At 39.9% G+C, this 13977-nt stretch overlaps 1 protein-coding gene across 1 annotated transcript in view; it reads left to right on the forward strand.

Moving 5' to 3' along the window:
• Nucleotides 1-13977, forward strand: part of PKD1L1 (polycystin 1 like 1, transient receptor potential channel interacting) — a 107786-nt gene that overhangs the window by 87959 nt on the left and 5850 nt on the right. The window contains exons 56-62 of the mRNA XM_069959695.1: nucleotides 2660-2735; nucleotides 3939-3947; nucleotides 4666-4825; nucleotides 4929-5163; nucleotides 5634-5738; nucleotides 7966-8106; nucleotides 13487-13621. Of these exons, the coding sequence (XP_069815796.1) occupies nucleotides 2660-2735; nucleotides 3939-3947; nucleotides 4666-4825; nucleotides 4929-5163; nucleotides 5634-5738; nucleotides 7966-8106; nucleotides 13487-13621 (861 nt within the window). The remainder of the gene's footprint in view (nucleotides 1-2659; nucleotides 2736-3938; nucleotides 3948-4665; nucleotides 4826-4928; nucleotides 5164-5633; nucleotides 5739-7965; nucleotides 8107-13486; nucleotides 13622-13977) is intronic.

Genomic DNA, 13977 nt, shown 5'->3' on the forward strand with positions numbered 1-13977 from the left:
TTCCTTATTGCCTGGCTACACTATTGACATTTTGAGACATCACAAATTCACTTCCCCAAAATGCTTCTTTTCAGAAGTCTTTGCTAACACAGAACTGTCAATACGATACTCATGTTCCATTGTCAATACGATACCCATGTTCCATTGCACTCAGTTTCCATTGTTTGGACCACTTATCTTGTAAAGCTAAATCATTTCCCATATTACTGACACCTCAAGGGGTAATATCTCTTGCACACTTTTGTGGCATCAGCAAACAGACAAACCTTACCTACCAAACCTTCTCCTATATCACTTACATATTAAAAAGAATAGGACCCAGAACAGACCCTTGTGGCACACCACTTGTAACCAGTCTCTGCTCGGAATTTACAACATTAACAACAACCCTCTGATATCTGTCAACCACAAATCCACTGAACTAGTTAGGGATTTAGTCCAATATTAGCTAACATCTCTCTGTGTTCTTTATTGTCTTTGAGTTCTAGGCAAATGCACAGACCATGGCATTCCTGGTTATGTGCATTAGCCATTAGACTTTAATGTATCCTATAAAATCCATACTTGCAAGCCACAATTGTGGGCCACAAAGTACAGGTAACCTTCAAACAGGCAACAACACTAAATTTCAAACAGGCAAGTTCCCCTAAAACATTGCTCTCTTAAAACACTGGGTCTGAACCCTTCCAACTGGAGACAATGCTATGTTTAACCATATTGTGATTTTGTACAGTAGTATTCCAATGGTCAGCGACTGCCTTATCTCCATCAGTATAGGTATTCTTCCCATTACTTATTTTTGTAATGCCACAATATTCTTCTTCCTGTCACTAATACATCTAATGGTTTTATTCTTTTCCTTAACAGATTTCAGCCTTTCTTCCTTGTGATGCTTTTGCTTTATCATCTGCTTTGCCTTCTTTTGTCTAATTTTATCTGTCAGCTACCAGACTTCCAGTCTCTTTAAACCTTCCATATCATGACTTTTCTTCCTTTTACTATAGCCCTTTTATCTTTTGTAAATAGAGATGAGCGAACCGGGTTCGGGTTCGAGTCGATGCGAACCCCAACGTTCGGCATTTGATTAGCGGTGGCTGCTGAACTTGAATAAAGCTCTAAGGTTGTCTGGAAAACATGGATACAGCCAATGACTATATCCATGTTTTCCACATAGCCTTAGGGCTTTATCCAAGTTCAGCAGCCACCGCTAATCAAATGCCGAAAGTTCGGGTTCGGATCGACTCGAGCATGCTGGAGGTTCGCTCATCTCTACTTGTAAACCATAATCCCTTTGCTATTTTGTTGCATATATAGTCTAGTTGCATTTCTAAATACTGTACACTAAATGCTCACTTCCACCAGTTTAATTGATTATCCACATACTCCAGTCTCCAGAGTCTTCAGCTTTTTATGTGTATTTTTGATTACTGTTAATTTCTGACTATCCTTAAAGGAGAAGTCCAGCAAAAAATTTTTATAAAAGTATTGTATTGCCCTCCAAAAGTTATACAAATCACCAATATAAACTTATTACGGGAAATGCTTATAAAGTGCTTTTTCCCTGCACTTACTACTGCATCAAGGCTTCACTTCCTGGATAACATGGTGATGTCACGACCCAACTCCCAGAGCTGTGCGGGCTGTGGCTGCTGGAGAGGATGATGGCAGGGGGACACTGATGGACACAAGGCACTGGAGATTAGAAAAGGATTAGAAAGGAAGGAGGATTAGAAAAGAAAAAAGCAACTTTCTTGCAAAAACAGTACCAGCCCTGTCCTCAGTAAGTGTGGTATTGCAATTCAGCTCCATTCACTTCAGTAGAGCTGAGCTGCAAAACCACACCCACACTAGTGACAATTCTTTAGCTTTTTCTGGGAGAAAGTATTGGACAACCCTTTTAACATAAATGACTACCCATCTGCCCTTTCTTCTACCTTTCCTGTACCTCGGTATATCTCGTTAGGTCTCTTTCCTAGTCATTATAGTCCTGGAACCATGCCTCTGTTATACCAAGCAGATCCATAAAGTAATAGGATCAGTTTGAACATTAAATGGTAAATTTTGCTACTGTAATAGGCTATGTTCACACAACGTTTTTTTCAGCTCCGTTTAAAATGACGTCTGTTGTTTTGAGTCTAAAATAATGGACGTTATTTAGCAGCCTGGCCCCCCGTGCAATGACTGGTGTTGGTACATTATTCCAGTTTGGGATTACTAATTGGCCTTTGGGTGCGGCTTAATTGAAAAGTCCATTGAATTTAATAGTAAAAACGGAGAAAGAACGGTGACAAAAGAAAAACTGTGTGTGAACAACTAATACAAAACGTCCGATGTTTGCAAAAGACGTCCGAAAATAATGATCATGTTCATTTTTTTTTACGCCTGTGGCACTGTATGCATTGGAGGTCCTTCTTCCCATTGACTTCAATGCATTGCCATTGCAGTCAGTTAAATCTCGGCAAAAACAGACGTTATTTTAAATATGAAAATCGGCCGCCTTTTCAATATTTTTGACGCTATGTGAACATAGCCATATAATGTATAAAATAATATATATATATATATAATATTTTTATTGTGTAACCAGGGCAGCAGTAGCATAGATGTTAAACAATATAAATTTTGAAAAGTGCTTAAATATTTTTTTATGCATTTTCAGGTTGGACCAATTGAAGGGAAATTCTATATAATTGGAGCTCCAATAATGAGAAAATTAGAAATTGCAAACCATTCTGATTATATGGTAAGATTTCATAAAAATACCTTCTCTGATCGCATTCCTATAATAGTCTCAATTCAAATTGTGCTTGTCTTCTTGCTAGCTCATTATGATGGATTATGTGTGTATATACACCAATCAGACATTATGTAAAAAGCATTGACAGGTGAAGTGAGTAATGTTGACTAAATTATGACAATGGTCTCTGTCAAGAGGTGGGAAACATTAGGCAGAAAATCATCAGTCAGTTCTTGAAGTTGATGTATTGAAAGCAGGAAATATTGGAGAGTTTAAGGATCAGAACTCTGAGCTCTGGCCTGGGCCAAATTATGTGGGCTGCACTGTTACTGCACAAGCTATTTGGTGCAATGCACAAAGGAGACGTAATTGCGTAAATACATTAATAAACATGCAAATGTAGGTGGCCTGGAAGAGGCTGGCGGACTGGTGCACTCAGGATCCGGGACACCCCCTCTGCACCGAAACATATGAGGATTTTGCTTACTAAGGGTATGTGTACATGCTGCCAATTCCGCCGCTCACCCCTGCTCGCGCCTGCGTGAATTTCCACCTGTGCCATAGACCCCATTCTATGGTCAGACGGATTCTGCGGTCCGTCCAAAGAATGAACAGGTTAGAATGAATGAAGTGTATAGAACAAGCAGAAATGCAAGCGGGAGTTAGCATCGGAATCCACGGGAGTTATGCTAGACTCTGATCTATCTTTAACTCCCTGTATTCAAGCTCTTGCACGCTCCTGTCACCTACACCTCAAAAACATCACCAGAATTCGCCCATTTCTTACCATCGACACAGCTCAGTCCGCCCCCCCTGTGCCAGCCACTGCACTAGTTTCCCATTAAATCCAAAATTTAGTTCAAACTCCTCACCCTCACCCATAAAGCTCTCCACAATTCTGCCCCCCATACATCTCCTCCCTTATTTCCACCTACCATCCTACCCATGCACTACATTCCACTAATGATCTTACACTAACATCTTCCATAATCAGAACCTCACACTCCCGCCTCCAAGACTTCACTCGTGCTGCACCAGTTCTCTGGAATGCTTTACCCAAAGACCTCAGACCAACAACCACAATTTCAAGTGTGCCCTAAAGACTAAACTCTTCAGGCACGCTTATAACTTTCCCTAAATTTTGTTTCCCCTTCTGCTGTTCCCTCACCTTTTACTTTATATCTCTGATGGTCCCATGCACTTTGTGCCAGTACTCAGAGATTGGCAGGTGAGTAGCTCACCCAACTTCTATAGGCACTTTCCGATTCTTTGTACAATGGCTGGACCATCTGCAAATAAAGCACTTACTACCTCTTGTGTTGCCCCCAGTCCTTCTAGTCTGTAAGCTCCTGTGAGGAGGTCCCTAACTTTATTTTTACTTGTTTTAATTATTTAATTCTGCAAAGTATGTAATGTAACCCCTCTGTTGTACAACAAAAAGTGCTGTGAAAACTGGGTGCCAGTTTTTTATTTAGTATTGTAGCATGCGGAATTGTCTGATCTATTAAAATATTATAAACTTGTTATCGCACAGTGAACGGCAAAAGCGAGGTCTGGTAGCTGTAATCTCTTAAAAGCCAGAAAGAGTATTCAGAATTATTCAGGGACATTTATTTTGGGTAATCTGTTCATTTTCATTTTTTGTTTCTTAAGGGTGCCTTCACACGTACAGTCTTGCAGCGGATTTCACGCTGAGAGTTCCACAGTGAAATCTGCTGCAATACTCTTTACTGTTTTTCTCTATAGCTCTTCATGTAGCCCCTTCCCCCCACCCCCACGGGAAGGCGCCCTAATACTAATTGCAATATTAGGTGCAATACAAAATAAAAGAAATTTCAATATACCTAATGTATACCCCTATGTGCTAGAAAGATGGTAATTACAATGGACCCTTATGCTCATTTTTTTTAGCTTTTAAATCAGGTCAGTTTGTTCTCTACAGATGTCTTCATTTTCAGTATTAGACTCCCCTGATCTATCAGTTGGTGAAAAACAAAAACAGAAGCTCCAAGATGGACTGTTTTACCAGTGTGGCAAGATTCAGTGCTATGAAGAAAGGGGCACTGTTATAAATCTGGGCAGGTCAAGGTAAGCGCCAATACAATTCAGATCACTGTCATTCCATACATTTTTATCTTATTTTTGTGCAACATATATATTATTTGCATTACTTTTATCTTTGATATAATAGGACTGCGGCCTACTCAGCACTATGGAACTTAAGGAGCCAACTGTGGATAGACAGAGGAACAAGAGCAGTCATTGTACAGTTTCTCCTTTATAACCCTCCCACAAGTCTGTTCACTATGGTATCTCTACTCACAGAACTACCCGTTTCAGGGAATATTATTACTTCATCATATATGGATTCCGTTAGAATCTACCGAATCACCACACTTATGGATTATTTTATTATGACTTTTGAGGTAATTCATTTTATCTGGCATGTTATAAAATATCTCCATGTATGTGCAGTTCTCCACTGAAACCTAACCTGTATGTCTCTAGTGCTCCCCTAAGTAAAAATGGGGAAAAGAGAACGGTATGTGAAACTAAAAAGAAGACACTGCTTCCTGCAGGGCATAAAGCAGCTGATAAGTACTAGAATAGCCACTCAGACCTGGCACTGAGGGCACATGGCCAGTTTTGCTGCACTATTATCTAGGTGCCTCGGCATAACTCCAGTGTGCCTGTGCACTGGCTGGGGATTACATGATTATTTAACATTGGCGCATGAGACGCTGGTCCTAGTAAATTAATTCTTTGATTTCTCACTTGTATACAATCTAGTTCTAAAATTTAAACAGGTCTGGGGCTTCTGTTGTACATAGTAAAGTGCTTTATGAATTGACATGACATAATATGTATGCAAAATAACCTTGTTTTGTTTTGACAGCTGATGTACCTTGGAATGGTACTTACCTATTTTTATTTACAACTGAATATTATGATACAAAGAGGTGGCAGAAGTTACTGGCAGGAACCATGGAACTGGGTTGAGGTACGTCATAATGTTTTGGGGAGGATGATTAACCAACAGCTTTAAAGGGGTTATCCAGCGCTACAAAAACATGGCCACTTTTCCCCCTACTCCATTTCAGGTGCGGTTTGCAATTAAGCTCCATTTACTTCAATGGAACTAAGTTTCAAAACCCCACCCAAACTGGAGACAACAGTAGGGGGAAAGTGGCCATGTTTTTGTAGTGCTGGATAACCCCTTTAAATCTGGGTAGTACTGAAACAAACTAAGAAGGGCTGGTTGTTATTCAGTGATGTAGCATCAGCATCTAATATATATATAAACCTTGGATTACAAGTTAACTGTGGATTAGAATTTGAAAAAATTGTAACTCAGTAAAGGAGCAAGATTTCGTAATATGAGCAACCTAGTGTCTCCCACCTGATATTGTACTGGGTACAAAGCTCTCTCATTTTAACCCACTGCTACCTGGACAACTCTGCCTGTGGTCGAATGCCTTCCGGTTCTCCTCTGGTGCCTGTCCAAGCCAGGAACCCTGTAGAATGCAGAGATCCTCCTGTGAAAGCGAGCAGCTCTGCCTTATCTCCTCTCCCTACTCCTGGAGAACTGAGTGTGAGGCTGCAATGCCCTCCTGACCCAGATTTCAGGCTGCCTAGAACCTCCATGCACAGACGTAACCTAGTCGCTGAGTGCTTCAACTCCCCAGGGCCTTGTGTGGATATCTCCTGCTGCTGCGCATGTTTCACCGTCATCTTGCCTACACAGGCAGCTGGCACTAGTACCAGCTATTTTGCAGCCATCTGGGGAGTTCTGTATGTAGGGAGTCTTTACAGAATAACCCCTTCTTTACTCATACAGTGTTCTTTATTGATACAGAACACCTTACCTGTCCTATTTTGGTGTATAGAACGAATCATCTGCATTTCAATTATTTCTTATGGGAAAATTTGCTTTGTCCTGTTTTAGCCAGAGATGTTAGCAGAGAGCACTTGGTCAAACTGAAAAGAAAACATTTCCTGCATGATATATGGTAGCTAATAATTATGGGAAGACTTGAGATTTTTAATAGAAGTAAATTTCAAATCTATATAACTTTCTGACACCAGTTAATTTAAAAGAAAAAGATTTTCGCTGGACAACCCCTTTAAAGCGAATGTACCATCAGGTACATACTCTTTAACAAGACCCACGATAGATCGGCACTGGTGCAGGGAAGCTGCCAATGTTGATATTATTTTACTGTGTGTGTGAACATAGCCTAATTGTGATAAACAGATTTTTAAACAGTCATATGCAAACCACTGGACAGCCCGCCTCCAGTACGTCAGCCCCGGACCGGTACCCGTAGATAGAACGGTGCCCTACATGGGAACCGGGCCGCGGTTCAAAAAAACCCACAGAACCGGTGCCGATCAATCTGTGGGTTGTGTTAAAGCAAATGTACCTGATGGTACATTCGCTTTAAGTGGGTGCATCTTCTATTACAGACACCGAATTCATTCCTTCGATTCCATAGTAAACATGATGAGTAGCATTACTTGATTTGCATATGACTGTTTAAAAATCTGTTTCTCACAATTAGGCTATGTTCACACACACAGTAAAATAATATCAACATTGGCTCTAATTTTGATGGAAAAAATATGGCTGTATTTACAATGTAATAATGTGCTCTATTGAATACAATGAGAAATGGGCCAGCATTGCACACACAATAGAGTAATGGCTGTAATTGAGTAAGGACATAAAAATAATGAATATGCTTATTAATCACTACCTGCCTTTGCAAAAAAAAACTTCATTTTTCCCCATCTGTTCACACATTTATTTACACTCAAAATTACAGCCATATTTGGTATTATTTTACTGTCTGTGAACATAGCCTTGTTGGGATTTCTTTTCTTATTTGCCTCCATTAAACATAATTTTAATTCAAATATCACTATGTAAGTATCACTTTATGTATAATATTTCTGGTTTATTCTTTTTTTTTCCATGTGTTTCACACATAGTTGTTACAGCTCTACAAATGAAAATTACAGACAAAGACAACCTAAATAACACAGAAAAAACATTTTAACAGCTATCAATCATTAGTTAAAAAAAAGTTGCCCACTTGGTTTCTAACTAATCATACTGCTTTCATATACCAGTATTTTATTCATTCTTTTGCATCAGTATTTGTAAGATAAAACTAGTTATGTCTCCACTTGTATAACAATTTCTTTTCCCCCCCCCTAATGTACAGGCTTTTATAATTGTTCTCAGTCTGTGTTACTATATGTGTCAAATCTACCGTATTATGCTTACTGTGGATATAGCAGATCATCTTCAGAGAGGATTTTTTAAAGCATTTGTAAATTTCAGCCTCATAGCTGCTCTGGAAAAGGTATGTTTTTCTAATATTTTAATGTTGTTCATAAGATTGCTTCTATGAAAATGCACAAAAATTGTGTAAAATCTGACATGTGAAAGCACCTTCAGGGTATGTGCACAAAGTGTTATTTGAAGTCACAATACGTCTTTATTTTGATAATTATTCTATATTATTTTGATATCATTATTTACGTACTTTTGCTTTAAAATATGTAAACATAGCCTTAGGCTATGTACTTTAAAGGGGTATTCCAGGGAAAATCAATAATTTAGCAATGGAAAGGGTTAACCAAGGTTAACCCTTTCCTAATATACTTACCTGTCCGTTTTTGGCCCCCCAAGGAGATCTCCCGTCCGGTCACGTGATGGTCCAAGCTGTGACTCGTGGATCCTCTTCTTCCGGTTCGGTGACGTCACCACCCGGCCGGCGACTGACTCTTTCTTATTAGCAGCAGAGCACTGAACTCCGTACACAGCGCAAGCATGAACTCTCTCCTGCCTCACACACACACACACAGCGCCTGTCAGCTGAGAACAGCTGCTTACAATAAGTGCCGATACGGGGGCCGGCGCCGCAGCACACTGGGGGATGCGGGTGAGCTATCTTTGATCAGGACAGATTACATAGGAAGGAGAAGGCCAGGAGGATCGGGCTTATAGCACAGGGAGGGGGCCGGGGGGATCGCTGTAATGATAGAGAAGGAGGGGGCCGGGGGGATCAGAACCCGGCTAACTTCGTACAGCAGGAGCACTAAACCCTGATTGGCTACACACTACAAGTCAGTCAGGGTTCAGTGCTCTGCTGCTAATAAGAAAGAGTCAGTCGCCGGCCGGGTGGTGACGTCACCGAACCGGAAGAAGAGGATCCGCGAGTCACAGCTTGGACCATCACGTGACCGGACGGGAGATCTCCGTGGGGGGCCAAAAACGGACAGGTAAGTATATTAGGAAAGGGTTAACCTTGGTTAACCCTTTCCATTGCTAAATTATTGATTTTTCCTGGAATACCCCTTTAAGTTGGTGGTAAATATTGGACAATGTCCTTACCATTTTTTTGTTAAAAAAACGCCCACATTTATTTCTTAATCTGACATTTAATTTTACTGTCCCACTAAGGGACTTGACTGTGCTTTCTGCTGATGACAGGTATAATAAACTGTAGTACCATTCAGAACTGCAGTGTATTTTACCTGTCAGTGTTGCTCTGAGAGGCATAACTGATTAGCATCAGTGAGGCTCCAGTTGCCATGGACACCATCAGGACTCTGCAATCGTTTTGCAGAGCTCCAATGTTAAACAGAGGGAGATTTCTCCTTCTGTAATTTTGTTACATGTTGCCAGGCTTGGACTGGCCCACAGGGGAGCAGGGGAATCACCCTGTGGGCCCTGCTCCTTGGTGGGCCCCTAAGCAGGAGGTAGGCCTCCCTGTTTAGCAGCTCCAGAACAACATATAATCCCCCAGCACTGCTGCACATGGCTGTTACCCAGTCACTCACTGCCTCTATACAGGGGTTTTATCTTATTATATAGAGGCAGGGAGTGACCAGAGTGACAGGCAGCAGCATGTAGTGTGCAGAATGAGCGCAGTCCCTCTGTTTTCCCCTGGGAACCTCCCCCACCTCCTCCTCTCAGGCTGCCTCCTTCCGCTCTATGTGCTGCTGCTGGCAGTCGGCACACAGGAGGAAGGGTCTGCAGCTTGCACAGTGTGGCCTTGGATCAGCTCCTGGAGTTGCAGATGTGATAGCATGTGAGCTGTACCTGGTGCTTTCCTGGCCCAGAGGTTAATCTGTTAGCGCACATGAAGTATAAATGTGAGTGTGTGTGTGTGTGTGTGTGTATTATCTATGCAGATATGTATTGTGCATTTGTTTATATCTGTATATGATGTGAGTGTGTATGTATTGTGCATTTGTGTGTACTATGTATGCATATAGGCAATGTGCATTCTTTATATCTGTGTATGATATGCGGATGTATTGTGCACATTTGTATATAATCTGTATGTATTCTTTATGTGCATTTATACCACCCCCTCCCATGACTAAACCTGCTGGGACTTCCAGGTGACAATTAAACAGGGAGGGAAGAGAGAGGAGACATTCTAGTTTTACCTATTCAGGATCTTAGAGAAGACTCTTTTACTTACGGTTTGCGTAATAGATTGTGTTTACATTCACCAAAGCATGTCATAAATGTGAAAATTTAGGATTTGTAAAGGTGAACCTCCAAGTACTGTATATAGAAATTATGCTGTTTTCTTTAGATTTTTATAAGACAATTTGTTTTTAATCATGTGCTATTTATAATTCTCTGACATAGGACCCTTAAAGGCCGAGCAGGATTTTTAATTTAGCATCCATGCTACTGTTTATTATAGTATTTAGTGTAGTTTAGCATAGACCAATTCAATTATAAAGAAGGTTATATAATGTTTTTCCTGTACAGCTGGAAGTACACTTATGTTTTATAATGTGAGAGGAGAGACACAGGGGAACAGCAGCACAGCCAGTCTTACTTACAGTACTCAGGCTCTTTCTATGTCTGTGCGGAGGTCTAGGTTGGCACTACTGGCTGGCTGCTCTCTGTTGTGACACGTTGATCGGAAGCGAATTCAGCAATAATAACTAGAGGTGCAGGAAAAACCCAGTCAATAGTACCACACACATTATCTGCCACAAAATAAATAAAATGGGGTAGCAGAGGCATAGTTTTATGCATAGGGGTTGACTTATGTGATGATTAGAGATGAGTGAACAGTAAGTACAACTCATATATGAATAAGTATGTGCTTGCAGACATGACAGTGTAAAAAGTAGTATTCTTCCACAGCAACAACAAAGAATCTGTTTAGTTATCTCATTACTTTGTTCTACTGTTCAAAATTACTTCTACTTATTGTAAGGATGTTGTTCCTGTATGTTGGGTTCAGGACCCCTCTATGCCTCACATAGTAAAAAGTGCTCCCTATATGTGCCCTTATGTACTAGATAAGCCCCCTCTGTGCCTCCTTATAGAAGATAGGACCCCTTCATTCCTGCATATAGTGATCAGGCCCCTCTGTGCCTCTATATATGATCTCTTTTCCCAAGCACAAACTTTATAGTGATAAAAGCACCACAACTCTGTGCAGCTCCATTCTCTCCCACCGACTGCAAACTACAGAGTAACTCCAGTGGATCTTGGACACATAGAACCTTTCACATTGCATTGTGATGTCATCATAGAACCTTTCACATTGCATTGTGATGTCATCACAGAACCTTTCACATTGCATTGTGATCAGTCACCTGTCATCAGTCACAGCTGTACTGTGAAGTTGTGTCAGCAGTGTTGTCATAGTAAAGGAAGGGAGGGAAGGATGAGCAATGTATGTAGGGAAGGAGATTGTTTTCCATTTACTGAGCAGTATGATGGATTTTTTCCTATCTTTTTTTAAGTACTAAATGCACCATATGCATTGTTACTAACATAGCAACATAATATCAAACTTTTATATTGGGGACTTGTTCTCTGTTGGACCAACTGTAGTTCATAATGACAACCTTCATTTTAACAAAAAAGGGCACTCAATATACATAGGTTCCATGTTATGCTGCTTAAAAAAAAAAGGAAAGAAACTAAAATAAAAAAAATACTATATATATATATATATATATATATATATATATATCCTGTAACTGTGTTTATATTATAGATTATATTACCAGCATGTCAATACAGGCATTCTGGTGTAATGAGACACTACAAGTCCCAGCCTTTCCTAGAAATAAATGAATATACAATGCACCAGTAATATACAACAAGCCTAGGCACAGGTGACATGTTACTTTTGTTTCCCAGTATTGTAATTGTTAATAGACTCTTCATTTCCTATTAGCAGCTGCACCTGACATTGTAGCTTATACCAGTGAATTGAATTAGAGGATCTGCAATACCAGGTACAGCCACCACCCACTGTATGGCACAGTGCCTGGGAGAAGAAGAAAAAAAATCCCAGATATCCATTAAGGACGGAGCCAATTTTGTTTTTTGCATTTTCGTTTTTCCCTTCCTTTAAAAGGCCACAGCGCTTGCATTTTTTCACCTAGAGACCCACATGAGCCCTTATTTTTGCATCACGAATTGTTCATTGCAATAGCAGACTTAATTTTTGCATAAAATATGCTGCGAAACCAGAAAAAATTATATACGCGGTGAAATTGAAAAAAAAAAAAGCAATTCTTTTTCTTTGGGAGTCTTTCGTTTTTTCGCCATTTGTCCTATGGAAAAACTGACGTGTTATATATGTTCCTCAAGTCCATAACATTAAAAATGATACGCAACTTGCATAACTTTTATATTATTTGATGGCTTTTAAAAAAATAAAACCTTCTACAGAAAAAAAACATTCCTTAAAATTGGGGCTGATTGAGGTGTAATTTTTTGCACCATGATGTCTTCTATTTTATTTATTTTTACAAAATGTGAAAAGGGGGGGTGGTGATTGAGACTTTTATTAGGGGAGGGTTTTTTTATGAATAAAGACACTTTTTTTTAAACTTATACATTAATTAGAAGTCCCCCTGGGGGACTTTTAATACAACTACACTGATCTCTCATAGAGAGCCCCCCTTTGAACTCCTCTTCGGGACATATGCCGAACGGGTAAGGCATATGTCCTTAAGAGGTTAATAAATGCATTATGGAAGTACTACAAGTTCCGGAATAGCCTACATGAGGAAGTACTACAAGTCCCAGGATATCCTGTATATAAATACAATGGGGGAAGATTTATCAAACATGGTGTAAAGTGAAACTGGCTCAGTTGCCCCTAGCAACCAATCAGATTCCACTTTTCATTCCTCACAGACTCTTTTGAAAATGAAAGGTGAAATCTGATTGGTTGCTAGGGGAACTGAGCAAGTTTCACTTTACATCATGTTTGATGAATCTCCCCCAATGTGTAACATTCAGCTACTAAAATCCCTGATCACTATATGCGGGAATGTAAGGGTCCTATCTTCTATATGGAGTCACAGATGGGGCTTATCTACTATATAAGGGCACAGATAGTGGGCACTTTTTACTATGTGAAGGCATAGAGGGGACCTAAAGGGGCTTCAAAATAGACATAGATAAATTCACCTGCTCTAATCCCCGCTGCTCAGCTCTTACTACTTTCCTCTTTGCTAAAGAAGTGCCCTCTTGGCCAATCACAGGCTGAGGTTTATCACTGCTACAACTAGGGCCTGTCTGTACGACAGCAGTGGGAAATTGTGGCAGAAGAGTATAGGTTGGTGAACAACCCCATGTTATTCTGTCCTCACTCAAGGAAATCACAGTTATTACTTTAATCCAAATTCAAAACAATAAACCATTGCAAAACTAATTCTTAATTTGTTTTTCTGTTTTAGTGGACTCGTTCTTTACATGGGATCATTTTATTTTTAATGATAATTAAGTTTATAAAACCTCTTCGCTTTTACAAAATAATGGCTTCTTGTGTAGCAGTATTTCATCATTCTTGCTCCAGTTCAGCTTTTACAATGGTAAGTATATTTCTTTTACAGTATTGATTACACTTTTTATGACTTGGGAACAATGAAAATGGTTTGTTGTAGGAAGGTAGCATAATGCAGGTACTGTAGTATTTAAATAGGGCAGTGATGTCTGGAAATCAGATCCCTGTCTACATTAGTGTAAATCCATCTGACCAGTCAGTAAGTAAGTTCGGACTGGTAGAGCTTCAGTTGCTGAGAGACCCACTGGTCACCAAAACTAAGAAGCAGAAGTTATTTCTATTCCTAATCATCTCTCCTCTTTCATAGAAATGATCGTAGTATTCCTATAAAAAGCCGATTAGTAATGAAGGCGCAGAATCTATGGCATGTCAAAGGTTTTTTAA

This window comes from Dendropsophus ebraccatus, chromosome 2 (genome assembly GCF_027789765.1).
Source record: "Dendropsophus ebraccatus isolate aDenEbr1 chromosome 2, aDenEbr1.pat, whole genome shotgun sequence".
Lineage (NCBI taxonomy): Eukaryota > Metazoa > Chordata > Amphibia > Anura > Hylidae > Dendropsophus > Dendropsophus ebraccatus.